The sequence below is a fragment of the Humulus lupulus genome, chromosome 8, assembly GCF_963169125.1.
Source record: "Humulus lupulus chromosome 8, drHumLupu1.1, whole genome shotgun sequence".
Taxonomy (NCBI): domain Eukaryota; kingdom Viridiplantae; phylum Streptophyta; class Magnoliopsida; order Rosales; family Cannabaceae; genus Humulus; species Humulus lupulus.
In genome coordinates, this window is record NC_084800.1 from 25,765,196 (window position 1) to 25,780,810 (window position 15,615).

General features: G+C 33.2%; 3 protein-coding genes across 5 annotated transcripts; 2 read left to right on the plus strand and 1 right to left on the minus strand.

Moving 5' to 3' along the window:
- Positions 1-2,626: 2,626 nt before the first annotated feature.
- On the plus strand, positions 2,627-8,120 carry LOC133796454 (nuclear pore complex protein NUP96). Of its 2 annotated transcripts, none has more exons than XM_062233964.1 (6): positions 2,627-2,935; positions 3,433-6,005; positions 6,315-6,438; positions 6,904-7,052; positions 7,486-7,583; positions 7,694-8,120. In XM_062233964.1, exons 1-6 carry the CDS (start codon positions 2,857-2,859, stop codon positions 7,893-7,895), a joined length of 3,225 nt encoding a protein of 1,074 aa, XP_062089948.1. In that variant the 5' UTR covers positions 2,627-2,856; the 3' UTR covers positions 7,896-8,120. The 2 variants fall into 2 exon arrangements, with proteins under 2 accessions (XP_062089948.1, XP_062089949.1); XM_062233965.1 differs by having other exon boundaries at positions 2,627-2,890.
- A 560-nt stretch (positions 8,121-8,680) lies between these two features.
- LOC133796455 (uncharacterized) lies at positions 8,681-12,025 on the plus strand. 2 transcript variants are annotated; one of them, XM_062233967.1, is made up of 10 exons: positions 8,681-9,019; positions 9,448-9,532; positions 9,945-10,019; positions 10,112-10,148; positions 10,543-10,626; positions 10,745-10,805; positions 10,894-11,000; positions 11,127-11,192; positions 11,521-11,673; positions 11,779-12,025. In XM_062233967.1, the coding sequence occupies exons 1-9, from the start codon at positions 8,992-8,994 to the stop codon at positions 11,614-11,616; spliced, it is 639 nt and encodes a 212-aa protein (XP_062089951.1). In that variant the 5' UTR covers positions 8,681-8,991; the 3' UTR covers positions 11,617-11,673; positions 11,779-12,025. The 2 variants fall into 2 exon arrangements, with proteins under 2 accessions (XP_062089951.1, XP_062089950.1); XM_062233966.1 differs by having other exon boundaries at positions 8,683-9,076.
- A 935-nt stretch (positions 12,026-12,960) lies between these two features.
- On the minus strand, positions 12,961-15,131 carry LOC133796456 (deSI-like protein At4g17486). The gene is made up of 3 exons (XM_062233968.1): positions 14,524-15,131; positions 13,718-14,005; positions 12,961-13,437 (listed from the first exon to the last, which is right to left on the minus strand). The coding sequence occupies exons 1-3, from the start codon at positions 14,654-14,656 to the stop codon at positions 13,169-13,171; spliced, it is 690 nt and encodes a 229-aa protein (XP_062089952.1). The 5' UTR covers positions 14,657-15,131; the 3' UTR covers positions 12,961-13,168.
- Between the last annotated feature and the right edge of the window lie 484 nt (positions 15,132-15,615).

Below are 15,615 nucleotides of genomic sequence, written 5' to 3' on the forward strand. Positions count from 1 at the left end.
ATATATTTTTATGTGCACATATCATTACTATTACTATTACTATTACTATTACTATAAGAATTATCAGCAAAAATATTTAATATTTTGAAAAACTTTTGGCAAAAGTATTGTCAAATTGGGTCCATAACAAATAGGGTTAAAGCTTGGTGTACATGTGGTATGTTATAATTGATCCACCTATAGTTTAAAATAGAAAAAAATAATTAAAATATATTTAAAATTTAAAAAATAATTAAAAAAATTAAAACCTATTTCCTCTCACCTCTCTCTCTAATTTCTCTATCTCTCCTTTCCGTTCTAGACGCCGTCTCCATCAGCTTTGTTCCAGACGGGGGTGGTGGTGGTAGTCGTATTTTGGCTTGGGTTGGGGTGTTGGATTTTTTTTTCTTCGATTTTTGGAGCTGTTTTTTATATGGTTTTGATCTTTTTTATTTTTTTATGTTTATGATGTTGTTCTGAAACATGTGAAACACCTCACGAAGATTATAATGATCAGATCTAACTAATGGGTTAATACCGAAATTTTGATGAACAATGAATAACACTCTTTGACTCAAATATATTTTTTAATTATTTTTTTATTGAAAAATTTTTGCTAATGATTTTTGGATTTTATTTCATTTTCATAATTTTTGTATGAATCGTTATTTTTAATCATTTTTTCTTAATTCAAATGCTTTTTTATTTTTTTATTTATTTTAAAATAAATTTATAATAAATCAATCGTGTGTACACTAACTCCACATTTACTAGATCTACTACGGTGGGTACAGTCAAAACCCAACGAAAGTAGATATTGTATATTTTTCTCACAAAAAAAGATTGATACTAATTCACAAACTTTGTAAAGCATTAGTTACTTTGCCACTAATTTCTCTTATTGTTATATTATGAAAATGTGTAACAAAATAAAAAATGTTGTAATTAAGTTATGTTATATTTAATAAACTACTTCGTGACTTTTGCTATACAAAATTGATGCAAAATGAGACTTTCACAAAAAAAAAAAAAAAGGCTTAAGTGCAATGTATCATTCTACTATTAATTTTTGCCACAAATTACTTCAGACTGTATTTAAGTCTAAAAACATACAAACATACCACTATTAAAATTAGTCAAAATAAGTTTCATTAAGACAAAAAAAATTAAGGTGTCAAACTAATAATTTAATTAAATAAAATACATAAAAAAATATTTTATAAAAAAAGTAAATATTATTTTAGACTCTGTGTTTTACAAAAGTTACCAATGAGATTTGTGTTTTGTTAATTAATTCACACCATGCATTTTACAAAATGTAACAAAATAATATTTTGCACAGAATTTTTGTCAAAATATTTTTCAATATGATCAAAATAACCTAAAGCTTTTTAATTAATGAATTAATTATATAATCAAAAATGCATTTTAAATAAAAAAATTTCTATAAATTGATTTCAAAATAAAATATAATTAAAAAATATTTTTATTAATTAAAAATTAACATAAAGAATTACAAATTATTAAATTGAAACTAATCAATCCTAAATCAAATCACAAACACAATTTATTATCTAATTAATCACATAAAATAAATTAATCACAAGCCTGTTCACCTAGATCCGAGAAGAAGTTTGTGCGCCCAGGTCGCATAAGAAGCTCGCCCATATTGGAGAAGAGGCATGCCCAGTCGCCTCCGTCTGTTGCCTTCTCGTCGGATCTAAGTGAAGCTCTCCCAAGTCGGAGAAGAAGCCCGCCCAGTCGCCTCTGTCCGTTGCTTTCCCGTCGGATCTCAGCCTCGTCCCATCTCACCATTAACTTAGAAGAAGGACACGAAGAAAAAGAAGACTGACAAAAGAAGAAGAACGTTTTGAAAAAATTCACTACTATTTCAGTTTTTTTAATTCTATCATTTTAGTTTCAGTTAAGATTTTTGTTTAAGATTTGTTTTAATTATTTAAAATTTTAATTTGTTTTGTATATTTTTATTTTTTCACATTAAAAATTGTATTTTTTAATTTTAGTTTAATTTTTAAATTAACTAAATATAATTAATATTAAATTTGTAATAATATAAGAGGGTATTTTGGTTGTATTGAAAAATATTTGGATTAAAATCCAATTGAGTATATTATTTTGTTCTGTTTTATAAAATGCAAGGTGTAAATTGTTATTTAACAAAATGTAAAGTTCAATCGGTAGCTTTTACAAAATCACATAATCTAAAATAATATTTATCCTTATAAAATATGCACACACAAAAATTATGAATTTATGTTAAGTAAACCAAATATAATGTAGTATCAAAATGAAATTGAGATTTTTGAACTTTGTGTTTTGTCTTATTATCTGTTTGAATTTTGCGTTTTAGTAAAAAAAAATTATAACTTATATTTTGTAAAATAGTTCAAATAGATCCCTAAACTCAATTTTGATGAAAAAAAAAAACTGAACATAATAATACTAATTTTAGTAATTTTAGGTAGAATAATTTTATTTTTATTCTGAATTATTAGTTTAATAAATTATTTACGATTTTAGTTACCATTTTATAAATCAGAGGCTATTTCTCAAAACACATGTACAAACACAGATAGTAAGATAAAAGACACTGTACAAAAATTATAAATCCAATGAAATAACATCCTGGCAGAATTCATCTCTAATTTTCATAAAATAAAAACAGAGCTTTTTAACAGTAACCAATTTGCAAAGGAGTCAAGCTAGCCATAACGTCGCGGACTCGCGGCTCTGCTCTTGTACTTGTAACCGGAGACTGGAGACTTACAACGGGGACAACCGGTAATCCTGTTCCAACAACCAAAACCTTCTCATCCATATAACTCAACCTTTACAATCTTTCCACTTCACATTCTCATGGCTTCGCCACTGCTTCCGCCTCCCGTCTCCGGTAATCTTTCTTGTTCAGAAAATGAAATGAGAACCATAGTTTCAGGTTTAATTCGCCATCTTCGACGATATAGCTACTCTAGTTTTTTTACTTTTATTTTTTCATGGAACTATTATGGTTTGACTAGTGAGTGTTGCTGAAAAATTGAAGATTGTAAAGTTTAATTTTAAAGATTAATCAATCTTACATATGATTCACTAGTTTGTAATGCCGTATATATATATATATATATATTCGCCTTTTTTGTTTGTTTTTTGACCTCCTCGAGTGGGAGGTGGCTTTTGTCAACTTCTAGGGTTTATTGCTTGCATTTTCACTTGGGATGGGTTTTAGAATTCTGCGAGAATTTTTTTTGGATTAATCGCTAGTAATATGAACTTTCGATGTGCATTTCCCTTTTCTTGTTTTCATTTGGAAGATTCTAAGGAGTAGCAAATATGTTTCCATGTCGTGAACTGTATTTTGAATCTATAACGTATATTTTAGTATACTTTTGTTGTGTTTTTATTGTCACCATCATTATCATTTATAATTGCTGCTAGGGGCTTCTGGTGAACTTGATGGTAGAAGAAGTACAGTCAGTGCTACCTGTGCTATGGACTTTGCTGCAGGAATTTCAAGTTCACAAGATGGACTCCAGTGGGACAAGAGAATGAGAGAGATTGAAACTCTTTTACCCACTCTACACAAGCCTGAGTATTATATGGAGCCATGCTTTGATGAGTTGGTCTCGAGGGAATTGATGGATCCTGGTTATTCTAGCCGAGTTCCAAATTTCACAGTTGGAAGATATGGTTTTGGGTCTGTCAAGTATATTAGAGAAACTGATGTTAGATGGCTGGATCTAGACAATATTGTGACCTTCCATAGGCATGAGGTAGTTGTATATGAAGATGAAAATACCAAGCCTTTGGTTGGTCAGGGCCTTAACAAGACTGCTGAAGTAACTTTGGTGCTAAAATTAACATCTTCACCTATTGAGGAGGATCAGAAAGAAAGTGTGGTGGGTAAATTAAGGCAGAGCGCAGAGAGACAGGAGGCTCAGTTTATGTCATTTGACTCCAATAATGGTGAGTGGAAATTCTTGGTTCACCATTTTAGCAGGTTCGGATTGAGTGAGGATGATGAAGAGGATATGATAATGGATGATGCTCCTGCAGTTCAAGAGCCCACAGAGATGAGTGGCGGGGAGGTCTCTGACATTGATGAACAACCCCAATTGGATAATTCTGGAAACTTGCTTTCTCATTCTCTTCCTACTCATCTTGGGCTTGACCCAATAAAGATGAGCGAATTGAGAATGTTGATGTTCCATGATGAGGAAGATGAGAGTGATGATTTTTATCAATTTCCTAGTCATCAGAAACCATCCTTTGATAAAGAATCTATCAGATCTCCTCTGCAGAATTTGACACAGATGAATCATAGATCTACTCCGCTAGTTGCTCGCAAAACTCCATTGGCATTGCTTGAGTACAAGCATGGTAGTTTTGATTCAAACTCCCCTGGAGCCATTTTGATGGCCCAACAAATTAAAACCACACCTCTCAAGAAATTAAAAACAGAAGGTTTTCAGCTGGACCTCAAGCATGAAACACCAGTAACTAGAAGCCATACTCAGTGCGTAGTTGATGCTGGTTTGTTCATGGGTAGGTCATTTGGTGTAGCATGGGGTCCAAATGGAACCCTTATTCATGCTGGTACACCGGTTTGTGGTAGTGATTCTCAAAAGGGGTTGTCTTCTGTGATCCACTTAGAGAAGATTGCCATTGACAAAGTGGTTAGAGATGAAAAAAACAAAGTGAGAGAGGAACTTCTTGATTTTGCTTTTGATTCTCTTCTAAATCTCCATAAAGGAATAAATCACGATACAAAAGAAAAAGAATTTGGGTCTTTTAAATTGAAGCTTCAAAAACTTGTCTCTAATCAATTACAGCTTTCAGAGATTTGTAGAAACTATGCAGAGATTATTCAGAAGCAGCTAGAAGTACCCGGGTTGTCGTCTTCTGCCCGCTCTGGTTTGATGCACCAAATAATGGTCTGGGAGTTGATAAAAGTCCTTTTCTCTGAAAGGGAAAATAATAGAGAATTGAAACCTTCGGGTACAGACAATGAAGAAGACATGATGCAGGACCAGGATGCGAAGGAAGCTTCTCTTGATGTTGATCTTGAAGCACTCCCTTTAATCAGGAGGGCAGAGTTCAGCTATTGGCTGCAAGAAAGTGTTTGTGGTCATGTTCAAGATGACATAAGCTCCCTAAATGAGACCAATTATCTTCAACATATATTTTTGCTCCTGACTGGGAGGCAGTTGGATACTGCTGTGGAACTGGCTGTTTCTAAAAGTGATGTAAGACTTGCTTGTTTATTAAGTCAGGCTGGTGGTTCCATGGTGAGTCGTTCTGATGTTGCAAAGCAGCTTGACCTTTGGAAAATCAATGGGCTGGATTTCAATTTCATCGAGAAGGATAGGATAAGGCTTTATGAGTTGCTTTCTGGTAACATTCATGGTTCTTTGTACAACATTGAAATTGACTGGAAGAGGTTTCTAGGTTTATTGATGTGGTATAAACTACCTCCTCATGCTTCACTGCCTGTTGTCTTTCACACATATCAACACCTTCTTGAGGATGGAAAAGCTCCATCTCCCATTCCAGTTTATGTCGATGAAGGATTTGAAGAGGAGGCCAAAAATTGGAGATCAAAAGAGCGTTTTGACATCTCATACTATCTTATGCTTCTTCATGCAAGCGATGAAAGCCAACCTGAATTTTTAAAGAATATGTTCAGTGCCTTCTCTTCAACACACGACCCACTTGATTATCACATGATTTGGCATCAACGTGCTGTGTTGGAAGCAATTGGTGTCATCAGTTCTGATGATCTTCATGTTCTTGACGTAGCACTTGTTTCTCAACTCTTGTGTTTGGGCAAATGTCATTGGGCCATCTATGTGGTTCTCCATATGCCTTATCGTGAAGATTTTCCTTATCTTCAAGCTAATCTAATTCGGGAGATCTTGTTCCAATACTGTGAATCGTGGAGTGCTCAAGAAAGTCAACGCCAATTTATAGAAAATTTAGGTGTTCCAGTTGCATGGCTGCATGAAGCACTGGTAAGAATTTTTCTTTTTGGCTCTTTCTCATGGTTTCTTGTTTTACATAATGTCAACTTGTTAATGTATCAATAACAATCATATAAGTTAATTTAAAGTTGTCCTTTAGTTCAAGATAGGAATATATAAATATCTTGTCAAATTTTGTTGCTAAAAATTTGTTTCCTTGGAATTATCCCACAGATGAATTTGTTTCTACTGCAGTTTATATGGATTTACTGAAATGATTTGGAATATTTACATGAAATATGACTCTTTTCTTGACAATCTCTTTCTACTGGCTCAACTGTTTTATTCTACAAATTGCAGGCAGTTTATTACAATTATATTGGAGATCTCTCAAAAGCCCTTGAACACTTTCTTGAATGTGCTCATTGGCCAAAAGCTCATACCATTTTCATAACGTCAGTTGCACATACACTATTCTTGTCAGGTAAAATATGTTATGATGTTGTGGTTATATAATGCTAATTAATAGGGTGTATCAAGTTTTATCTCATATCTTGTTCTTTTGAGGAATCTCATGATACTTAACACATGTTAAAAACCAATTGTACCAAAGCTCTTATGATTAATTTAAACATGATGCTCTTAAGATTTCTTCTCCCCCTATTACAAATAGCAAGATAGTTTAATGTTTTAAATTCAGTGTTATTTCCAAAGGCTGTATTTAGCTCCATCTTTTTGCAAGATGGGAGTGGTACAGTTCCTTTTTTTTAGGAAGAGAAAGAAAGAAAGAAGATAGGAGTGGTAAAGTTTCTGAATCTCAATATATTTTTAGCTTATTTTTTGTAGCTGAAGGAACAACAAGATGTTTCCTTCAAGTTTTTAGGACTTGGTGTGCCTTTTTCCATCCACTGTAGCTCACTGGTTTTTATTTTGTTTTCTTTTAACATAGGCAAACATTCAGAGATATGGAAGCTTGCAACTTCAATGGAAGACCACAAGTCAGAAATTGACAATTGGGACTTGGGGGCTGGAATATACATTGCCTTCTATTTTCTAAGAAATTCACTTCAAGAAGATAATGATACCATGAGTGAACTGGTAAGATAATCTATCATTTTCAGCTTCATTATTATCATGTGGAGCAGAAAGTCGTGGATTGATAGTTTCATAAATCAAACTTCATGGTAGGAAGTTTGAATATAATTGGATTCATTTAGGCTGAGGTTCATTTGCTTCACATTCAACGTTGCTGTGTGAGTTGTAAACTGTCCTAGGTCAAAGAGACATACAACGCCCTGAGCTTCTTTAAATTTGGATTTTTCATCATTCCCATAAAAGCTGACTAATTAAACAAGAACTGTGATGAGAATAATGCGCTAGTGTTGTTTATAAAATTCGGTGCATTGAATTTCAAAATTTCATTTAAACTACAATATAATTTTAGTTCTTCGTTACTATCTTTACAGTAGACATCACTTTTGTTTTTCCTTTCCTAACTGGTATTGAGTGAGAAACTAAATTATGTTCGCAGGATTCACTTGAGAGCAAAAACTCTGCCTGTAGTAAGTTTATTGGTCAATTAAACGATTCTCTGGCAGTTTTGGGTGATAGATTGCCAGTTGATGCCAAGTATGTCACCTCACCTTTATACAACCACACATTGATAAATTTCTTGGATTTGTTTGTATTTAGAAACATGGTACTAACAAGATGAGGATGGTGTTGTGATGTTTTGGCAGGGTGGCTTATTCTAAGATGGGTGAGGAGATATGTAGCTTACTATTGTCTGGTGTTGGTGAGGGCAGAACGCGCGATATGCAGCTAAGCTGCTTCAACACAGTGTCTACTGCTCCAATACCTGAGGAACTCCGATCCAGTCATCTGCAGGACGCGGCCTCTCTTTTCACATGCTTTCTTTCTGAGGTGGCTGCACTGACCTAACCTACACACTTTCTTGGACATCTTTGAATGTTTTTGCTTTCATATTTTGTACACACATTGAGAAAGTCCAAGAGGTTTTCTCTTTTGTATATTTTGCTTGAGTTGCCTAATATTCGTAGTGTAGTTTTTTAACTTTTGAGTTAAATTGTGAGGTTTTAGTATAAAGACCTCTGGAGTTTTTTGCTCTTTAGTAATTCAGTCCCTTAAAAAAAAATTAGCAATCAAGTCGTCCAATTTTATTAATGGTAGTAATTAAGTCTTTAGTGTTTATTAATTTCTTTTACAGACTTTTTAGTTTTATTTATTTAACTTTTTACTTTGGGGTGGGAAATTTGAATTTGAGATATGGTTTTTACCAAAAAAAAAACATCATTACTAGTCTTCAATAGCCACAAAATTGAGAAATGGAAGTATATAATATAAAAATATTATTATTTTTGATAGATAATTTAGATATTAAAAACAAATAACTTAAAGGATTTAATTTTGATTGTTTTCAAAATTTAGAATATGTTTGGGAAAAAAAAAAAATTCTTATGGACTAAATTGTCAAATAAGGGTGAACAAAAAATATCACTAACCCAAAGAAAACTAACTACAGTACAATCTTCTTATTATAATCATATGATCAATTCTCACTCCCTGATTTGTTAATTTGTTTTTAATATAAATATTCACAAATTTTAAATAAACAAATAAAAATCAGTTAAAGAAAAGAAGAAGGGATTTTAATAGGGGTGTGAAAACTCGGAGTCCCAGAGGGATATTACCTGGCAAAGTCGAAAGCTGGGTGGGGGCCATCATAGGCTCCTTCCTGTTAAAACGAAAGAGAGCTCATTTGCTACCGTACGCCGTCCTCATCCCAACGCCAAACAGTTCAAAAGCAAGGTAAAGAAGGAGGGCGTAGTACGCACCCTCACCACCTCCACCATCACCATCACTGTCGAAATCTACAATACACCACGTCATCACTTCCTTCTCTTTCTCCCTCTCTTTCTCTCTCTACAAACTTGGTTAAGCTCCGGAGCGACGAAGCTTCGAAGCTCAGTCGCTGGTTCTCTCTCGGTCGCTTCGCTGTGCTTGCTCTTTGTCGACGATGAAGCGGTCCGCCTTGAGAAAAACGGGTCAGACCAATTCAACAGCTTCCATTAATTCTTCGGCGGCGGATCTCTTTCGCTCCGGTTCACTTTCTTCTTTATTATTCAATTTGGTTTTTTCCCCTTTCTTTTGAATCATCGACATGACGATGAGCTTGCTATTATGATCAGAATGATGGGTTATTAAGGATCAGGAACTAGTTCGGTTGATTTATCGTACATGCAAAGATTAGTTTTTTTTTTTTTTTTTTGAATTATGAAACCCCGAAATTCCGTGAAAACAAGATCAGGGTTTTATTTGGGGCTTGATCTTTTCAGAATTCGTAATAATTTAACATCAATCTAAATTGGGACTAGTTGATCTTCTTTCTTGATTAGACTATATTTGGGCATTATTTATTCTCAAACCTCTATTTTTTTTTTGGTGATATATATCTATATATATCATGTTTCAGCCTCCAGTAAATCCTCTTCAAAAGAGTTGGAACGAATCGATAACTTGTTTTGTTCATACGCTAATGGGTCCTCCAATATGATTGAGTAAGTGCACTCAATTAGCATACAATTTCTCTCTGATCTTATATTTTGTGTGTTTGAAGACACTTTTGTTTTGTTTTGCTCTTGTGTTTTTGTTTTTAATGGAATGCATGGGTAATATGGCTTCGAGTTTCTTGAGAAATCTCCATCATTCATTACATTTAAAATAAAATAAAAAACAAGATCATCTAAATTACTTTGTATAGAAGCACCTATGCTTTAATTCATTTCCCTCTTCAATTAATACTTTGAGTGAATAAAATTAATGATCTGTCTTTATCTGCTTAAAATTCTGTTATGTCTATGGAAATATTATCTAACAATGAGTTGAAAGCTACTTACCGATGTGAGCTGAAAGCTACTTGATAGATGTGTAGTCGCTATATTTTGACATATTAACTGCCATTTTGTGCAGCCCAGAAGGAATTGAAGCTCTTTGTTCGGACTTGGAAGTGGAGCATACCGATGTGAGGATATTGATGCTTGCCTGGTAACTATATTTTGGAGTCATTTGATAAATCTCAATTCTATATGTTTACACTTTGGCTTGTGTGTTAAATTCAATTGGCTTGCATGTACCAGGAAAATGAAGGCTGAAAAACAGGGATACTTTATTTTGGTAAGTAACATTGTTTTTATGTTCACATAGTTTTCTCAATTACATTTAACTAATTATCCGTTCATTATTAATATATTTAAATAATAGAGCTTTCCAAGCTTTTTTTAATTAGTTTAACCTTTTATGACCCAAGAAAAACAAAAGGGCAACTGTACATCAATTCAACTAGTTTACAGTTTTGAAAAGCTTAGCAATCTTTTTCGTTTCCCTGAAATGCAAGTGGTGTAGAAAGATCTCTTCGAGAGATTATATAGTAAACGGAGTCTATCATCGTACCTGCACACTAGCACTGTCTTGTAGTCTTTAGTTTCTGGTATAAGCTGGAAGATATCATACTCGTGGCTTTTTATTTACTTGATATGCTGAATGACACTGCCAATCTTATCTTTATTAGGAAGAGTGGCGAAGAGGCCTCAAAGCATTGAGGGCTGACTCAGTAAATAAATTGAAAAAGGCACTTCCAGAGCTAGAGAAAGAGGTATATTCTCAGAAATTCTTGCTTTCAGAATTCTCTTGTGATTTGGTAAATCTCATTACAGTATTGATGGAAAGTTCGCTAGAATTCTGATTCATCTTCTGTCTTATTAAATAAAAAGGTCAAGAGACCATTGAACTTTGTGGATTTCTATTCTTATGCATTCCGTTATTGTTTAACAGGTAATGATTTTACTATGGCAAGTACTTTAATCACGCACACACATATGTATTTGATTGTTTTTAACCTAGCGTAATATTTTTTTTTCAGAGGAGAAACAGAAGAGCATAGATATAGAGAGCATATGTGAATTGTTAAATATTGTTCTAGGGTCTGAATACCCTTCCCAGGTTGAATTGTTCATTGAGTATTTAAAGGTGCATTCATACTTTGGAAAAAGATGTTTTTATATATTAATTAAAGTTGTAGATTAAGGGATTGATTTTTGAACACAATTAGTGGTGAAATCCTTATACAAAATTTTTTTTATTTTTTTTGTGCAGATTCAGAACGATTACAAAGTCATAAACCTGGATCAGTGGATGGGCTTTTACCGGTTTTGCAATGAGGTATAACCGAGGGAGGGGGGTTTCCGCTTTTCAAGTTGATTAATTCCATTTATCTCTTTGAATTACATGTTTGAGGTTGCGTTCAGATCTATTCATTAAAAAAAATCGATTCGATAGGTTAGGTGCTATACTTGATTTGAATAAGATTTTGGATCAATCTATATTGTACTGTTGCTAGCAAATACACCCATTAAATTCTAGCATGTGGCACCACAAATGAAGCTCTAAAGTTGAACTCACAAATGAAGTTTTAAGTTGCAAATGTTTACTTAATGCTTCCCTCCCCAATACCATGTGCCCAACCTAATGCATTACTGTTGATCCACAGATAAGTTTTCCCGGCCTTGATAATTATGATCCTGAACTTGCATGGCCATTGATCCTGGACAATTTTGTCGAGTGGCTGCGGGAGAAGCAATTCTGAAGTTTATAAATTTTTGGTCGACTTGGTCCTGTGCTATATACCACAATTACTGCCATAGTAGGTGCTCCGGAATCCTTATTTTTCGTAATTGACAAGTATTGCAATTTCTTACTCTTTTTATTTGTTTTTATTAATGTCACTATGATTGATAAATTTTTGCAGGGCTACCAAAACCTCACACATCAAATTGGACCCAGAAATCCTTTTAGTTTCTCCTCTTCTTTTTTCAAGCATTGTCAAATGCGCAAAATTGATCTCACATTGGAAATTACATGTCTGTTAGTAATGTGAAATGTGTGCTTGAGAGAAAGTCTTGAAACATATTCTTCCTTTTGTTATAATTTGAAATTTGATAACAGTGGATACTAATCATACTACTACTATCTAATTGATTGTTTGTTGCAAGTTATTTCAAGCTGATCATATTATTACACTCGGAACTTTGTTGTTTATTATTAATATTGAAACGATCAGACAGCAGAATCTTAATCTAGTCTTTTCTTAATTGGTGACTCGTGAGAAAACAGCTTGTAATTTCAAACACTTGAATCTTTAGATAATAACAGCAAGAAAAAGAGAAAAGAAAATCCTAGTAGTTTGTTTACACGTGAAGCTGCTTACTTGCAAAATTATGTACGTTAAACAGTAGTTTCGAAAAGAGCTTCAAAACATAGCAGACGAGTTTCTGAAAATGTGCCTGGTTTCACTCGCATGCTTATTATTATTCGCATGCTTATTATTATTATTTTTGTTTCATGATATTAATGGAAGTCAAAGAAGTAGTTCCATGATTGTTGACCCAAGTAGAACTTATGGATGTACTATGTACAGTGGCGTTGTTGGGCAAAATTAACAGGCAGGCACGCCTTTTCTTGCAAATCAGGTCCGTAATTTATGACAAAATTCTCAACTTTATTAGACAAATTTGCTGAAAAAGCAAAGTTCAACCGAACATTTCGACTGATGGAACTTCAGAATATGATGCTTTTGACAGTGTGCCACCACGTACTTTTTCCTTCAAGCTCTACTTTTTCTACTGGAATACTTAAACGTGATCATTGGTCTGTTGGTTTACTTCAACGTGAAGTAAAAAAAACAGTTTCACTCCCTTTAAGATAGGGTTAGAACTTCTTTTTTTTTGCCTTTTATATGATTATTCTAGCACTTTATTTGTTATGACAAGTCACTGTAATTTGTCAAAATAACTGAAAAAAGAACCAAAGATCAACAATTGGTTAATATTGAAGCTTGATTTTTATCCAATAAACTCAAATTTGCCATAGCAATGTCAACCATGCCAAGCTACAAGATAGAAAACTGAAATCAAAACAAAAAGATGGGGGATTTTGCAGAAACATATCATCACTTGCCAAAAAATGAAAGCATACCCATTTACAGATATGTGCTGCATGCTTTTGCTAAGGTGATGTTAGCATTATATGACCACCAGAAGATATAGATATAGAATTAAAATAAAAGACAAAAAATACTTCATTTTGATTTTTTTTTTTTTGGGGTTTCCTTTTTCTCTATGAGCTTCAAATTTGAACCATCAAGATGCTGAAGTGACAATCAAAGGAGAAGGTGGAGGACGAGGGCGTCTGGTTCTGCTTCTTCCTCTGCGCATTTTGGTGTCAGAAGGTGAAGATGAGGGAGATGATGAAGAATTGGAAGAAGAAGTCAACACATTTGACTCAACAATTAGCTTCTTCTTCTTCTCTCCTCCTCCTTCAATAGGTGGTTTATTATTCTCTTCAATTCTATGATGCCGAACTTTTGTTGAGTTTAAAGTCACAGGAAGAACACAGTTGCACATAAACCCTGCATTGTTGAAACAATCACACATTATTGCAGAGACAACTTCAAAAGAAAAGTCTTACAATTTCAAACTAGTTTTGACTAATTAGTTCAACTACTTGATTAGTATTGAACTAAACAACCAAAAGTAGGTAGCAATGAGTTGTTAAGGGGAGAAAAGGGTATGAATGCATAACTAACATTTTTCAAATAATGACATAATGCATTGTTTCTTTAATACATTAACATAAATGTTTTATGCCTGAAAAGAAGTTATAAAAAAGGGATTAGAACAGTGTCTTACCGATTCTGGCAAGTCGATTAACCCAACTTGGGATTGCATTTCTAGTCAATCTAATACAAGCATCATTACAAAAATGGTTGCAGTTTTTGGTTATCAAATTATAGGCATTTCCTTTGTAGACTTCTGCTAGTTCCTCCATGACTGTTCTCACTTCAGAAGGTCCCATATCTGTTTTGCCTATCAAAATTGTCTTTCTGAATGTAAATCCCTCACATTTTTTAGGCTCTCCTTCAAAAATCCCAGTACTGGCATACTCATGAGCTCCAAAAGCATACTCAACACCATGAACTGCATGCAATACATCCAATCAGAGTCAGACTATTTTTCCCCCTATTTCTTTTTCTTTTTTCATTTGATTACACAAAACCCAGAAAAACCCAGATGAGAAAGATGAAGAAACAGCCATAGAATGGTTGAACCAGACACCTTAAGCAAAGAATTCAGAAATCAAGGCAAAAAAAAAGTAGATAACATAAATGAACATCAATGGACTGAAATTTTTAGATTTAAGTGATAGAAAAGCTTAAATAAAATAAACCATTTGATCGAAAAACCAAATAACCCAAAAACTTTATCCTTTTGTTTTCCACATTCTCATCAACCGACCAACTAACCCAAAAACTTTATCCTAAGTGGGAATATATTCCTTTCAATAAACCAAAATCACCAAATCCACTGAACCCAATTTGAAAAAGAAGTACTTCCAGTATCATGAATCAATTTCAAACACAGATCTAGATTGTAATTACACCATTAAAAAAAGAGAAACCCAGATAAGAAAAGGAAAAAAGAGGAAGAATAAGTACCTTGTACCCCAGAATGGTAAACTCCAAGACCAAGCCAGTAGGCATAGCCGTTAATGGGTGTCAGATCATAAACATTAAGGTACACTGGTACAGATCCATTATCCGCATTGTTGCAAGATTTTCTGCACAGCATTATGATCTTCCTCTTCCGTCTGTACTTACTTATTATGATGATGAGTCATTTAGAATTATGTGACTTAATTTTTCTGCCATGCCATGCCAAGCTTTAGCCAACCAATCTCAGCAACTAAACCGTCCTTTTCAGCTCCATAGTGAAACTTCCATTATAGAAGAGAAGCTCACACTTCTCACACACACACACACACAACAATTTTTAAAAAAATGTCTTTTTTTTCTTTTTAAACTTAAAAAAGAGAAAAAAAAAAGAAATGGGATTTATTTAAAGCAATATTTTGATTTGAAATATAAGGAAGAGAATGAGAATCTTCTGCTAATGGGTTCCACCGGCGGCAGGTAGTGCCGCACTGTCTATTATTTATATGTTTATAATAAAATTTATAGTATAGTTTGGTGGTGATGTTGTTCTTGTATAATTCTGGGTTTTGAAAAAAAAAATTAAAAATGAAAAATATAAATTTTGGGGGTTGGAATTACATAATGATTAATATAGTTACAATGTGATTCTCTCTGAGCTGTGTTTCAATTTTTATTCTATTATAAAATTTTGGATTTTTTTTTAATTTTTTTGGGAGAAAGTAACGTACACTAATTATGGTTCATAGTGGGTGTGACACATATTTTAAGATGGCCTCTAATTAGTGGGTTTTTTAAAAATATATTTAAGAGAAATTATATTTTATATCGGACTTTTAAATATGAATGTTTTTGGATTTATTTTAAAGAAAGAAGGGAGTTATAAATTATTAAAATTAAAATTCTTTAAGACTAGAAATTTATTCACATTACGACATAATTTTATTCACATTGGTCGATTAGGTCGATTGCTTGCTTTTTTTGGGAAATAAAATTAAATAAATTAAATAAAAAGATGATGTTGACAAGAGTGAAATGGACATTGAATTATTGAAAATGGAGTTTGAATGTTGTTTAGAAGTGGTCATAATCATATCA

Coding starts and splice junctions, on each gene's coding strand:
- LOC133796456 (XM_062233968.1), bottom strand. CDS start 14,656: ATGCTGTGCAGAAAATCTTGCAACAATGCGGATAATGGATCTGTACCA. Junction 14,006..14,523: donor TTACCATTCTGGGGTACAAG/GTACTTATTCTT, acceptor TATTGCATGCAG/TTCATGGTGTTGAGTATGCT. Junction 13,438..13,717: donor TAATCGACTTGCCAGAATCG/GTAAGACACTGT, acceptor TCAACAATGCAG/GGTTTATGTGCAACTGTGTT.
- LOC133796454 (XM_062233964.1), top strand. CDS start 2,857: ATGGCTTCGCCACTGCTTCCGCCTCCCGTCTCCGGTAATCTTTCTTGT. Junction 2,936..3,432: donor AATGAGAACCATAGTTTCAG/GTTTAATTCGCC, acceptor AATTGCTGCTAG/GGGCTTCTGGTGAACTTGAT. Junction 7,584..7,693: donor AGATTGCCAGTTGATGCCAA/GTATGTCACCTC, acceptor ATGTTTTGGCAG/GGTGGCTTATTCTAAGATGG.
- LOC133796455 (XM_062233966.1), top strand. CDS start 8,992: ATGAAGCGGTCCGCCTTGAGAAAAACGGGTCAGACCAATTCAACAGCT. Junction 9,533..9,944: donor GGGTCCTCCAATATGATTGA/GTAAGTGCACTC, acceptor CATTTTGTGCAG/CCCAGAAGGAATTGAAGCTC. Junction 10,806..10,893: donor ATTCCGTTATTGTTTAACAG/GTAATGATTTTA, acceptor TTTTTTTTTCAG/AGGAGAAACAGAAGAGCATA.